The sequence below is a fragment of the Microcebus murinus genome, chromosome 14, assembly GCF_040939455.1.
Source record: "Microcebus murinus isolate Inina chromosome 14, M.murinus_Inina_mat1.0, whole genome shotgun sequence".
In the NCBI taxonomy this organism is placed as follows: Eukaryota; Metazoa; Chordata; class Mammalia; order Primates; family Cheirogaleidae; genus Microcebus; species Microcebus murinus.
The window spans coordinates 51,046,411-51,060,918 of NC_134117.1; the positions used below are offsets into that span (position 1 = coordinate 51,046,411).

General features: G+C 44.7%; 1 protein-coding gene across 2 annotated transcripts in view; it reads right to left on the minus strand.

Moving 5' to 3' along the window:
* Positions 1 to 3,246: 3,246 nt before the first annotated feature.
* PBLD (phenazine biosynthesis like protein domain containing) overlaps positions 3,247 to 14,508 on the minus strand; it is a 47,904-nt gene continuing 36,642 nt past the window's right edge. The window contains exons 4-10 of one of the 2 annotated variants that reach the window (XM_012762690.3): positions 14,210 to 14,308; positions 10,759 to 10,868; positions 10,621 to 10,650; positions 8,040 to 8,128; positions 7,618 to 7,796; positions 5,609 to 5,671; positions 3,247 to 4,533 (exon numbers count right to left, since the gene is read on the minus strand). In XM_012762690.3, coding sequence (XP_012618144.1) covers positions 4,421 to 4,533; positions 5,609 to 5,671; positions 7,618 to 7,796; positions 8,040 to 8,128; positions 10,621 to 10,650; positions 10,759 to 10,868; positions 14,210 to 14,308 — 683 coding nt within the window. In that variant the 3' untranslated portion in view covers positions 3,247 to 4,420. The remainder of the gene's footprint in view (positions 4,534 to 5,608; positions 5,672 to 7,617; positions 7,797 to 8,039; positions 8,129 to 10,620; positions 10,651 to 10,758; positions 10,869 to 14,209; positions 14,309 to 14,508) is intronic. The other variant, XM_076010044.1, reaches the window with a different exon arrangement.

Below are 14,508 nucleotides of genomic sequence, written 5' to 3' on the forward strand. Positions count from 1 at the left end.
CTGGGGCAGCCTGGCTGGGCACCTCTGGCTCAGAGTCTCTCACGAGGCTGCTGTCAAGGTGTCAGCAGGACCGCAGTCCTCTGAGGCTTGCCTAGAGCTGGAGGATCTGCTGCCGAGCGCATGCATGCGGCTGGTGGCCAGAGGCCGCAGTTCTTTGCTACATGGACTTCTTCCTAAGGCTGCTCCTGATGAGACAGCTGGCTTCTCACAGGGCAGGTGACCCAAGAAAGAGGGACAGAGAGAAACTGGCCAAAACAGAAATGCAACCTTTTACAACCTAATCTCAGGAGTGACGTATCATCACCTCTGCATATTCTACTGGCCTCGCAGACCAACCCTGGTGCAATGTGGGAGAAGACTGCAAAAAGGCCTGCAGAAGATGGGGATCGTTGCAAGCCATCTTGGAGGCAAGCTACCCCAGTGCATAAGGCAAAAACTGGGTATTGCCAAAATCATCCTTAAAAGTCCTATAAATAACCTATAAAGACTAATAGGTATACCAGTTCACAAGCCCAACACTGCCAGTTCTTTCTACAGTGCTGAAACACATCACTGTGTTTTTTGTTTTGTTTCTTTGAGACAGGGTCGCTCTCTATCATCCAGGCTGGAGTGCAGTGGCATCATCACAGCTCACTGCAACCTCAATCTCCTGGGCTCAAGGAATCCTCCTGCCTCAACCTCCTGAGTAGCAGGGACTACAGGTACGTGTCACACCACACCCGGCTAATTTTTCTACTTTTATTTTTGTTATTTTTTGTAAAGACAGGGTCTCACTGTTGCTCAGGCTAGTCTCAAACTCTTGACCTCCTCCTGCCTCAGCCTCCCAAAGTGCTAGCATTATAGGCGTGAGCCATGACACCCAGCCCACATCACAGTTTTGCTGAGTGCTAGATGAAGTTTGAAGTTGTTGGCTTGAATTAGAGACCATGGTCATTCCAAAAATAAATATATTTAAACACTAAAATTCTCTTTGGCCCTGAGCTGAACACCTATAGTCAAATTCAACTAAAGTAAATGCAGCATCATGGGATTTTAATGCACTGTTAAAGTGGGGAAGCTTATTATGTCTGGATGACATCTGCCATTTAAGTCCATTTTGCTGATTCTCCTTGATTGGGTTCCATAGTCACCATGCAGCTTTGTGATTACAACTTGGCTTCCAGACAGATATGCAAATGGGGAGCAAATGCTCTGATCTAATCTGTTCCATGGTTACATTTCTCATTGTAAAATAACAAATCTATATTCTGGCTTTATACATCAGTCTCTGTGGGCTAGGTTAATGTAAGTCTGCCCCTGAGAGATAGATTCGCTCTTGGTGCAGTCACATAATAGGCTTCTCAGCCTGCATCCCTAAGCCCCTGGACTGTGATGAATTTACCCAAGTAATGCCACCCTAGGAAGAACCATCTGAGTGACCTGAAAACCGTGCCCAGTTGTAGCAGCTATGTTAACTGTACACAGATGGATCCATGAGCTGTCCCGCGTTTCCTAGCTCCCTTGCTGTTAGATGGAGCTATGTGACCAGTCCTGGCCAACAGGCTGTGGACCGAAGGGACACCTATCACTCCTGAACCAAAGCACAGTGAAGTTTCCACATGTTCTTTCCTCCTGCTGAAGCAGCCGCGGGGGCCACCCACTGAGACGGCAGAAACATCAGCCTGGGTCCCTGTGTGATCACCAGGGGCAGAACCCCTCCTGACCTGTACTAGACAACGGAGTGGAAATAAATGTTTGTTATTTTAAGCCACTGTGATTTTGTGGATATTTCATATTTTTAGCATAACCCAGTTTAATTCAATATACCAGGAATGCCAACTTTGTGGGAAGCACTTTTTTCAACCAATGGCAACATTTAAACTTGAGTGCTAGAGTACAACTCTCACGATCTCCCTACACGTTCCCCAGTGTCCATTCTCGTAAGATCAGGGAGGTGAGAGGCGGGCAGAATCGGAAGAGGCAGGCGAAAACGTAAAGCGCTCTCAAACCTGCCCTGTTCATATTAGCTGATAACTCACTGTACACAGTATGCCAATCCCAGATGCTCTTTGCTCCTGCTACCCAAAGATGTCATTTTTTATAATTGTATAAAAATATAAAAAGCTGCTTGGTGACTATGAAGCCAAAACTAGGAAAGTCAGCAAAATGGACTTAAACAGTAGATGTCATCGAGACATGATAAGCTTCCCCACTTTAACAGTACATTAGAATCCCATCATACTATGTTTAATTTAGTTGAATTTGGAAGGGTGGGTATTAAAAAAAAAAAATTTAGTTGAGGCCGGGCACGGTGGCTCACGCCTGTAATCCTAGCACTCTGGGAGGCCGAGGTGGGCAGATTGCTCGAGGTCAGGAGTTCAAAACCAGCCTGAGCAAGAGCGAGACCCAGTCTCTACTAGAAATAGAAAGAAATTAATTGGCCAACTAATAGATATATATATAAAAAACTAGCTGGGCATGGTGGCACATGCCTGTAGTCCCAGCTACTCGGCTGAGGCAGCAGGATTGCTTGAGCCCAGGAGTTTGAGGTTGCTGTGAGCTAGGCTGACACCACGGCACTCACTCTAGCCTGGTCAACAAAACGAGACTGTCTCAAAAAAAGAAAATTTAGTTGAATCTGACTATATGTGCTCAGGTCAAGGCCAAATGTGATTTTAGTGTCTAAATATATTTAGTTTTATAGAAGTATATTTATATAAAGATAAGTGGGTGTCTTGTTTATCTATTCAGGGGTGCTTGTCCTGCCTCTGCCCTGCTTCCCTGGTGGCTACTTCTTACACATGGGTGCGTGACTGCGCTGAGTAGGCCGACTGAATACACACAGTAACCATAATCAGTTGTTCTGCCTATATTGACTCAATTGTCCATTGTCAAATGGACAGTTTCAAAAAAGTCATTTATACAAGTGAATATATGGTTTGAAAATACAGGATGAAAAGTCAAATCAGGTGCTACAGATAGCATCTTTCCTGCAAAAAAGAATAATACAGAGTCATCTCAGGGAATTGTTTCCCAAAAATATCCATTAAGAGCTTAGCACACATTTGAGAGATCAAATTCAAGCTCTTTCAACTATGCATTTATATAAAATTATTCATACAGTTCAGTCCCAGGCTGGGAGAACCTCACACTTGGTGAAAACCCTCCAGTGATTCTTGCCCTTGGTACCACGACCCATGGGTACGCTGTGGTCGTTTGTGAGGTCTGTGGAAGGTCACCGGTTACTCATTAAGTTAAGACACTGAAGCTGGTAAATTATTGACTTTATTGCAAATCAGGAGAAACACAAGACCGCTGCTATAATAAATTCACTCGTACATGATTTAATGAAAAGAAATAAAAATAGGAAACATGGTAGCAATTAAGGTGAAAAAATGTAAGGCACTACAAGGAATTTCTAACTTATCAGCTTGCAGTTTTTAAGATGGCTGAGAACAGCCATCAATGACACCACCTTACACAAACACTCTCAATGACTTGACAAAGTCCCCATACCAAAGTCAACTACAGGCATTCAATATTATAGCTTTCATGGAATTTAAAGTTATGTTAAAACTCATTAAGGTAAGAGAAGAATTCCTTTTATCATTCTACAGTCACATATCAAGAAGATTAAGAGATTACATTACTTTTAGTGTTTAATTTTATTACCATGGAAGTAGCCTAATAAACACTGTTTTGTTTTAATTTTCTGGGTTTTGTCCTGATTTTTAGTTATTGTGCAAGAGGGCAACAGCAAAAGCAACAGTTTTTTAGATACAGTAAAATGACTTCCCACCTTCCCCCCCACACGTGAACTGTTCTCACTTGGCATCTCCATGGCCCACGGTCATCCGTATCACTTCCACAGACACAGATGCCACTGCTAAGGCTTTATGGCGCACCGTGCTTTTATTTCTTAGTATTATATCGTGACACCTTTTTTAATATTTCCACATAGTTATCGGGTCTTTTGTAATGGCTGCAAAATATTCTATCAGGTACTCACACCTAAGTTTAAATGATTTAATCTCACTCCTCATAAACAGATTCCTCCTTCCCTGATTGGTAGCCAAAATCAATGAAGTGACAATATTATTCTTTGTTACTGGTTAATTGAATTTTCAAATACATTCATGGGTGGAACCAAAACTCCATTAGTTCATTATCATTATTAAAGCTCCATTACCATGGCTTCATTTTCCTTCCCTCCCTTCCTTCCTTCCTTCCTTCCTTCCTTCCTTCCTTCCTTCCTTCCTTCCTTCCTTCCTTCCTTCCTTCCTTCCTTTCCTTTGCCAACTGCAGATCTTGGGACATTTTTATATTTTTACCACGAGGATTAAGTGGACTACTATGCAAGTTTGCCAAAGGCAGCCCCTTACGTGTCCATTTATGCAGAAGACGCTTGGTGGCTAGACACAGCGTCCCGGCACAAGCACCCCTAGGCTGTCAGCGTGCCCTCCACAACAACAGCAGCACCTCCCCTGAGGTCCACGCGGCCGCCTGGGCGCAGAGAAACCTTCAGCTCTCCTCCTCGGCAGGAACACTGAAAGGCTAAAGCAAGCACAGAACAAGCCACGAATTAAGAGCATTTTCACCCTTTTAAATGAACAGAACATAGTGAAAGACTCCTTACTACAAACCCTGGGTTCTCCCGGGTCAGTTTTTCCTTCGTCTGTTTGTGGTACTACCACTCCCACCCCTGTTCTCCAGAAGACTGAGAAAGCCACAAATTCATTTTGATCTACGAACACACAGCTCCACATCTTCCCTCCCTGAGCCTTTTCCTGGGCCACTTCCTCTGCGACTTCCTATAATGCCTCAGACACACACCCCACCCACAGCTTCTTCCCCAGCTCTCTGTAGGAGGAAGCAAGGGTGTGTGAAAATAAGTCTAAGAAGATGAAGAGGGGTGGTCTTGGCCCTCCTGAGAAGGGCCTATCTTCTCATCTCTAAATAAGACAGAGGGAGTTTGTTCACTCACAACATATTCAAGCAACCACATGTGCCAGGCCAACAACAGAGGCTTGGTGTCAGCCTTCCGGGAGCTCGGAATTTAGGAGAAAAATTAGGCTCACCGAGGAAAACGAGCGGCCACCCTGCTTTCTCCTAATCAGACTCACAGAAGCCTAACCCTCCACTAAGTAAGGCTTCTGTCCTGTAGGGTCAGACTCCTTTGATCGTCAGGGCAGTGCAGCCTCCCTTGGCTGCCATCTCTTTCTCTATCCCTGAGCAATATAGTAATCACCAGGGGACTTGGTTTGGAAGTAATTTGTTCGATTCAATCCCGTGACTAGCAATAGCAGTAAGGAGCCTTGGTGATCATCCAGTCTTAACCAATCACATCGTAAATAATCTCTCTGGGCCAAAGTTATACAGCTAGTCAATTTTATTCAACAAACACTTATTGGGCAGTTCCTGTATCAGAAGAGCCTGTGTGTTGGAGGAGGCAGAGGTGGAAGATGTTTGGGTAGAGGATATTTAAGGGTGAAGGAATGTGAAAACCTTTCATTTTCACATGGATGATACATAACATTTCATTACATTTTCAAAAGGATAGTATATATGCAAAGGAACACGAGCTTAAAGTTAGGCAAACAAAAAAGAAATTGGAAAAGAGCTGTCCTACCACGCATTTCTTTCTTCCCCAGCTCCTGGGACCAGTAGCTGCTGAGAACAGTGTGCGCAGACCCTTAAAAGAAGGGAAAAGTTAAGAGAAATTACAAAGAAAACACGGCAACCTTGTGGTAAATTCACAAGCAATTATAATCAATTTTTCAGTTTGACTACACCTCTGATCACCTAATCATCACATTGGCTGAGCCACAGCAAAGTGTAGAATTATGAATGCAGATAGAAAGGAAAACACAGAATTTGCGGATAAGCTCTTCCAAATTATGCATCAAATATGTCTTATAGTTTCTTAAGGCCGAATTAAACTGCAGGGTTTAATTCTCGTCTTGTCTCCCAGCTCATTGTGAGCCCTTGGTAGGAAAGTCAAGGTCTTCACATAAATCTTTCTACATCCTCCCAGGGAAAGTATCAACTTCTTCCTAGGGCATATGCAAGGAAAGGTGGGAACTCTGACAGAAGGCCAAATTTACACTGAGCCAACATTCCTGGGCTTTTGCCACCAGAAGAACTTTCTTTATAATGGGGTGGTTTTTTTATATAATTGTACCCTAGAGGTTCAGATCAGAGATTAGATATTAAAATGAAGACACAAAATGTAAAAGTAATAACTGACATTAAAGTCTTTGAGGAAGAAAAGGATGAGGAGGAACCCCTCCCCCTCACTTCAGGAAAACGTATTGAGAGTTATGGGATGTAGAGTAGAAGTAGAGTGACCAACCCTCCTGGGTTGTCCAAGACCACCCTGTTTTAGCACTGAAAGTTCCATATCCTGAGAAACTCCTCAGGCCTAAGCACACCCAGATGGTAGGTCGTCGAAGTCCTAAGACCTTCATACTCTAGAAAAGCATTATTAAAGGAAAACAAAAAAACATGCATTCTGTGCCAGTTAAAATCTCTGTGGGCCGGGGTGCGGTGGCTCACGCCTGTAATCCTAGCACTCTGGGAGGCCAAGGCGGGTGGATCGTTTGAGCTCAGAAGTTGGAGGCCAGCCTGAGCAAAAGTGAGACCCTGTCTCCACTAAAAATAGAAAGAAATTAGCTGGACAACTAAAAATATATAGAAAAAATTAGCCGGGCATGGTGGCACATGCCTGTAGTCCCAGCTACTCAGGAGGCTGAGGCAGGAGGATCACTTGAGCCCAGGAGTTTGAGGTTGCTATAAGCTAGGGTGACGCCATGGCACTCTAGCCCAGGCAATACAGTGAGACTCTTTCTCGAAAAAAAAATCTTTTTGAAGCAGTTGTGCATGTGCTCAGAACTTCTCTTCCATGGGGAAGTTGGACTGTTTGGATATTGTCGGGCATTTTCCTGAGTCTTTAAAAATGCTTGTTTGCTAAGCTTTAAATGTCATGTACTTTGTTCCTCAGAGAATAACTAAGCCATCCAACGCCTGCCACCTGACCAGAACAGGAGCCTTGAAGCCTCTGCCCCACCTCCTTTGTCGCTGGCCACCACCCCACCCACTGGCCTCCCCCATCAGCATTCCCGTGCTTTGCTGCTTGGCCCACTGATCATGAGAGCAGGAGGCACAACAACATCTCTGCCCATCTTCAATTCCATCCCTCTTCTTCCAGCTAGTGGAAGCTCTGGAAGTGTTGGCTCCCAGAGCCAGTTTCATTGTTATTATTAAAATAGCTAATAGCCATTGGGCACCTACCATGTGCCAGGCACCATACTAAGCACTTAACATGCATTGTGCTTACATAACCCTATGAGGTATTATACACATTTTGTACAGAAGGGATCTGAGACTTTTAACAGTTAAGTTTCTTGCCCAAGGTCAAGAGTAGGAAGCCAGAAATGCAAACCCAGGCTGTCTGACTGCTATCCTGCCTCCTTTATTTTGTGTCTTTCAAAAGATGGACAGGAAGGGGAAGACATAGGGAAACAAAGGCAGCTCAAAACCCAAGCTACCTGGAAGGTCACATGAAGGTCAACTTACATAACTATTTGTTATTCTCCTCTTGCATTGTTTAACACTCTCCCGGACTCAAGTAAGAAGTACCTGTTACAGGGTCTTCAGCCACACCAACCCATGGTGCAAAATATCTGGAGTAAAAGTCAAATGCTTGGGTCTGCCCACCAGGCTGTCCTTTCAGGGTAAGAATGAGTCCTTTCACCTTCCCTGTGTTTTCAACTTGCAGCAGATTCCCCGTGTTCACTTTCAGGTTCTCCAGAAATGACCTTATTCATAAACAGGGTGGATTAGGACAAATCCATTTCACAGCCCACCCACTGCACAGGGCGCACTTGCCCAAACAGCCCAGCAGGAGAGGGAAGAACAAGTGGTAATATCTTCCCACGGGGAAAGGAACTATGGCTGCACAAATCCTGGTTTGACTGGACACAGCACAGCCAGACCAAGCCAGAGATATGAATCAGGGTGCTCAGCCCTCCCCAAAGGGCTGACACAACCAAAAAACTTACCTGTCGTAAGTATCACTGAGTCGGACCAGGAGCTTTCGGGTGTCTGGAGAATAGCGGATGTCCTGGACCAGGGTGTCACCTATGGCAGTCTGTGGAGACAGGCCAAAACCTCAGGAGCACACTCTGGGTCAAGTCCTTGATCCTCTTAAACCTCTCACTGAGCGTCCACTGTGAGCCGGGCACACCCATCAACTCCAGTCCCCAAGAGTGTTAGCTCAGTTTCAGGGCTCAAGGTGTTGCCCAAGGATACCCAGTTTCCTGGCTACCAAAGAGGCTTCTGTGAGCCTCAAAATAAGCATTGCTCACAAGTGCCTACTACGTGCTCAACACACACAACTCCTTCAAATGGGTATTTTCCCCAGAGAGAAAGAGGTCCAGGGTCATATGCACACATACATAAAAATGTTACAAACACACACATAGACACACAGACCACACACACATAGATCACACAAACACACACACACACACATGCACTCACGCACACACACATTTTGACCCAGTTCTGAGTGGCTCTGGAGTTCAAGCTCTGAATCCCTACTGTCTACTGTCTTTAGAGAGGGGGGCTTCATGCCCACCTCCTTAGGGTTGTTATGAGGATTAGATGAAGCAATATATGTGGAGTACCTGCAGTAGCAACTAGAACATTCTCCATGGCAAGGACTCAAGCCGGCCATTTGATTGGAAGTGGGGACTAGAGGACTCCTCTTATGTTGTTCTATTTGCCACCACTTTCATTGAGATTGTATGTTACAGATCAGTAACATAACATTTTCTCCAGATACCTTGGTGCACTAAGACTGCACACAATCTTGCTCAAATCCAAGAACATCATTTGTTTCCTTGCATGTTTGTTTGGGGATGGGTAGAGGCACTGCAGGAGATGATGAGGGGACAACCTCTGCCCTAGTCATCCTTCAGCACCACCTGCAGCTGCCAGGCAGCAGAAGACAATTCATGGCAGTCGTGTGGCAGTCATTGGGTGGTTTCAAGTTTGCTAACCCCATCAGCGACGGAGATGTTCAAGTTCCCACAGCCAGAACTCCCCCTGCCTTGGGTGTTACCTGGGCTTTCTGCCTCTGTGACCATGGGCTGACTAATGTCCCTCCCTCAAGAAATGAGAACAGCCAGATCTCATCTGCTCTCCAGGGCTGTTTGGTCTCTCGAACCCTGCCCTTCTCTGAATGGGTCTCTATATGGATTTGAAAATTTATTTCTTAGCTGGGAATCTCATTGCTAGTTTCTAGGAAAGAGCACAAAATGACAACACTCATGATATAAAAAAAACAAAAAACAAAAAAAAAAACACCTTCATTATCCCATATTGCAAATGGTGACCCAGAGGCTTACAGAGACTAGCTGGGTTAATTCTTTCTTCCATGAACAAAGTCCACCATTATGAGCATTTTTTTTTTCTTTTTAAAAACTACAGATGGAATTGATATTATGAGCATTTTCCACTTTCTTACCAACATGCTTAAAGCAGTTCATTTATAAATTGGCATGTCTCCAGAAACTCAAGCCATGGGTGGGGCAAAGTGTAAAATCAGGATCTGTGATCCTTGTTTATACTCTTTAGAAACTTAGATAAAGCAAAACACTAAAGAGATTATAAACGCTGCAATTGAAAAGTCACAGGTAAACACTGCAGTGGTACCCACAACAGACCATTTCACAGAAGCGTTGTTCTCAAAGCAGCCCTTGCCCTGGTGCTGATCCGGGCTCCCTCTTCTCAGAACACTAGCACCTGGTCATGCAGGGCTGCTCAGCTCTCTAGAACCTCCTTGGGACAATTGTACTGCCCACCTCACAGGGTAACATGGAGAATTAAATGAGATAATGCAAGTGAAATGTTTGGCATGTGGCCCTGCACAGAGCAGACTCTCAAAAATGTTATCGTCATCATCATCATCATCATCGTCATTATCAAGCGCCACACCCACATAGACCCCATGAGGAGGCCAGGCTATGTATCTTATCTCCTCTGTTGAGGTATCCATGTTTTCCTGGTCTCCTCTGTCAAAGCACAGCCCTCCCACCCCAGTCCCACCCTCCACCACAGAAATTGGGGGCACTGGAAGCTGCCAGGCAGTTTCCATTCTTCCCCTCAACCTTGTTTGTATGGATTTTGTGGAATGACCTTTTTCTGCCAGAAATCCCCAACTTTCATGCCCAAACTTGTATGGCCGTGCCCCGGACCCACTCCTCCCCTTCTAGCTAGAGGAGGACAGAAATTCCACACCCCTTCATTTCCTAGGGGCTGCTCTCCTCCCAGAGACTTATGCTTCCTACTCTCCCTCTTCCCCGCCACCTCCTTCCAGTTCTTTTGCTGTCATCTGCCATACAACAGTCTCTCCTCCCCGCACCCACAGAGGCTAGCACGGACAACTAAGAGTCAAGGAAAACTTTTTAAGCTTCTCACCAAATAGACTGAACATTAAAATTCAAACCTGAACTACTGTAACATTTATACTGGTATAAAGCCTATCTCTGGGGACCAAAGGATCCTGAATCTTTGTGTCCAAACAATAACAAATGACCAACTCATATAATAAGCTCAGGTTTGATTCTTTTCACTGACCTTTATCAAGTCCTCTACTTCATGGAAGTCCTAGATGGGGTAAAAAAAAAAAAAAAAAAAAAAAAAGACAAAAATCATTGTAAAACAGGTGAGCTGTCGGTTGTACACAGTTTATGGCAATAATCAGAAAGAGCTGACCTGGGGGTGGGCTGGATAAAGAGGAAAGTCCAAGACAATATCATCCTCTGCTCTTCTGGCCTTTAGTTCCCCACTCAGAGTGACAAACGTTAGAGTGCTGTTCACGTTTTCTGGCCAAAAAAAAAAACGCAATCAAGACACAGAAAATAAACTTTGTTAAATATTTGCATTTCATCTCCTATTCCAATCACCTTTTCATTGCCTTAGATTTCTGGCATTGCCCTCCTTTCCTATGATGGGGCCCAGGTTTGAGCTGCTGAGGTTTAGAGTGGGGAAAACCCCCAGTGGATTCTAACTCGAGAAACAAGAACATAACTGATTGGATGTGGCATGATGCTGAAAGGCTTCGAATCCCAGCTCCTTACCACCTAATTACTGTGCCCTTGAACGAAATACTGGACTCCCTTAAACCTCAGTTTCTTCATGTATAAAATGAAGTCAATAATTAAACCTACCTCATAGGGCTGTTATAATGTTTTCTAATGCAGATTTTAAAATATTGGCCGGGGGCAGTGACTCATGCCTATAATCCTAGCACTCTGGGAGGCTGAGGTGGGTAGATTGCTCAAGATCAAGAGTTCAAAACCAGCCTAAGCAAGAGCGAGATCCCGTCTCTACTATAAATAGAAAGAAATTAATTGGACAACTAAATATATATATATATATATATATATATATATATATATATATATATATATATATACATATATAATTAGCCGGACATGGTAGATCGCTTGAGCCCAGGAGTTTGAGGTTGTTGTGAGCTAAGCTGAGGCCACAGCACTCTAGCTTGGGCAACAAAAGTAGACTCCGTCTCAAAAAAAAAAAAAAAATATCCAGCAACCATAACTTTAGAGTCATAAACTCTTCTAGTCTAAAATATGCCAAGGGGGTGACAAATAAAACATATAAGTTGTAAATATCATCTTATATGAAACAAATCAAGTTTATCCTAAACAAACTCAGCTATACATAAAAAAATTGATTTAGGCCGGGCGCGGTGGCTCACGCCTGTAGTCCTAGCTCTCTGGGAGGCTGAGGCGGGCGGATTGCTCGAGGTCGGGAGTTCAAAACCAGCCTGAGCAAGAGCGAGACCCCGTCTCTACTATAAATAGAAAGAAACTAATTGGCCAACTAATATATATAGAAAAAATTAGCCGGGCATGGTGGCGCATGCCTGTAGTCCCAGCTACTTGGGAGGCTGAGACAGAAGGATCGCTTGAGCCCAGGAGTCTGAGGTTGCTGTGAGCTAGGCTGACGCCACGGCACTCACTCTAGCCTAGGCAACAAAGTGAGACTCTGTCTCAAAAAAAAAAAAAAAATTGATTTAAAGAATGAATCATAGGCTGGGTGCGGTGGCTCACGCCTGTAATCCTAGCACTCTGGGAGGCCGAGGCGGGCGTATTACTCAAGGTCAGGAGTTCGAAACCAGCCTGAGTGAGACCCCATCTCTACCATAAATAGAAAGAAATTAATTGGCCAACTAATATATATAGAAAAATTAGCCTGGCATGGTGGCGCATGCCTGTAGTCCCAGCTACTCGGGAGGCTGAGGCAGTAGGACTACTTGAGCCCAGGAGTTTGAGGTTGCTGTGAGCTAGGCTGACACCACGGCACTCACTCTAGCCTGGGCAACAAAGTGAGATTCTGTCTCAAAAAAAAAAATGCACCATAAATGCTGATGGCACTTCATGTTACCGACACAACTTGGCTCACTTATCAGTGTGTATAACATTTTTAGTAAAAAAGACTTGTGATCTAATTTTTTCTCCCCATAATATTTCTATAAAACTTAAACCATATCTCAAAGGTGAAGCGATTTGGCTTATTACCTTCCATTGAGCATAAAACTGACATTCTCAAACCCAAAGCTTAGTTTTTCTCGTTATAATCGGTGTAAAACATTGTTTACAAAGCATTTTTTCATGTTATCTCATCAAACCTTAAAACAGCCCTATGGGGGGTCGGGCAGTCCCAGGGATTATTATTCCAAACCTTAGCATCATACCAACCCATGTGGGGTCCCGTTTTCACAAGAGTTTCACTCAGTCCAACTCCAGTAAAATCTATTTTTCAGGATTGAGTTCCCCAACATTTCAGAATGTTTGCTTGTCTTCTCTCTTATATCCTATCCACAGAGACCAAGATCATGTTTTTTAAGTGTATATTGGATTATGGAACAGCAGCACCTAGACCTAACTCTCAACTTCATCTCCTGCCCCGCAGGCCCACCCTCAGGAAGCTCAGGCCCTCCAGGGCACACCCAGGGGCTCTGCCTTTGCCCCGCCTCTGCCTGGGATCTCCTGGCACTCTAGCTCTTTGCCCAGACGTCATCTTATTCTTCAGCCCAAAGGCCTCCTTCTCTAGAGGGTGCTGTTATCCAGATTCTACACCCAACCCCCCACCTCAGGGCTGGGACTAGGTGAGGCAAGGCAGTCCCACAGGGTGCAAAATATAAGCTGGTACTTCCTCTCGGGTGCAACCTGAGGCCTTGCCTGCTTCCCCTACACCTATCCCTGATCCTGCTGCTGTGGTGGCCCACAGCTCTCGGCTGAGTCCCTATCTGGGAATTGCCCTTGGCTAAATAGAGCTACCTTGCCTAAAGTCATAGCATCTTTTCAAGGCCTTGGGGACAGGTCCTCTGCCTCTAATTTGGAACTGCCCTAGGTGAAGACATTCCCAGCTTCAGAGTTCACCGTGGGTTTGGTGTAGGCCCTTCTTTGTTACTACTAATTTGCGGTACAACTTCTCCATCTGTTCAATCTTGCTTTCTTTGCTTCCCTACCAACACTGAGCCCAAGACTATTCCTCCCTCCAGTTCCTCCTACAGGGGCGTTTGCCCTGCAGCACCTCCCCTTACCATCTCCCCCAAGCACCTTCCTTTCCAACTCCCCTGGTGACTCTCTGTCATATCATCCTGTTTATTTCCTTGTTTGTTGTCTATGCTTGTTTGTGGCTGCTTTCGTCTCCTCTGTCCCATTCCCACAAAGCCCTGATCTTTGTCCATTAAACTAAATGCAGCTAAGATTAAGGTGCTGCAACTCCTCTTAAGGTAAACGTATACAGCTGGGGCCCAGGAATGAATTTCAATGATGGGTGTGGGGAAATACTTGGAACAAAGTGCGTGCCTTTCGGTCCCCTGAAATCACATCATGTGAGATGACCATTCCGCCCGTGTAAGCTCCCCTGCAGTGTTGGTCACAAGGACCAGAGATCTCCTATTTAAAACGAAAGGGCATTCTGACCGTGGCTTTCCAATGATACCAGCACATTCCCTGAAAGGCCAAAGTGTTATAGAAGGGTTGCTCTTTTTGTTTCTACATCATGAATTACATGAAATAAACTCTGCAATGTCTTTATACCAGTCACTTCGATCATTCAGAGTGAGAATTTTTTTTTTTAATATTTGCTATTTTCTAAGCGATAGGTCCAACAAGGAAAGTCATATTACTTATTTTGTGAAACAGCACAGCTGCAGAAGCCAGGGTGGCGTGGCCACAGAGTGGGACTTCGCTCACCGGCGTAAACCACCTTAGTCCGAAGCAGGAACCTTCAGAGGAGGGAAAGTCAAAGGGAGACAAGATCATTCCCACGCAAGCAGGTCGCAAACTTGTCGTTTGATGCTTCTTTCCTAAATATTGCGCTAGCAGGATTAATAGCCGGAACATGCCGCAAAACGAGGAGTGAAGGCTAGGCAAGCACCCTAGGGGTCCCTGGTGCTAGGTCTGCAACAGACACATTCAGGTTCAC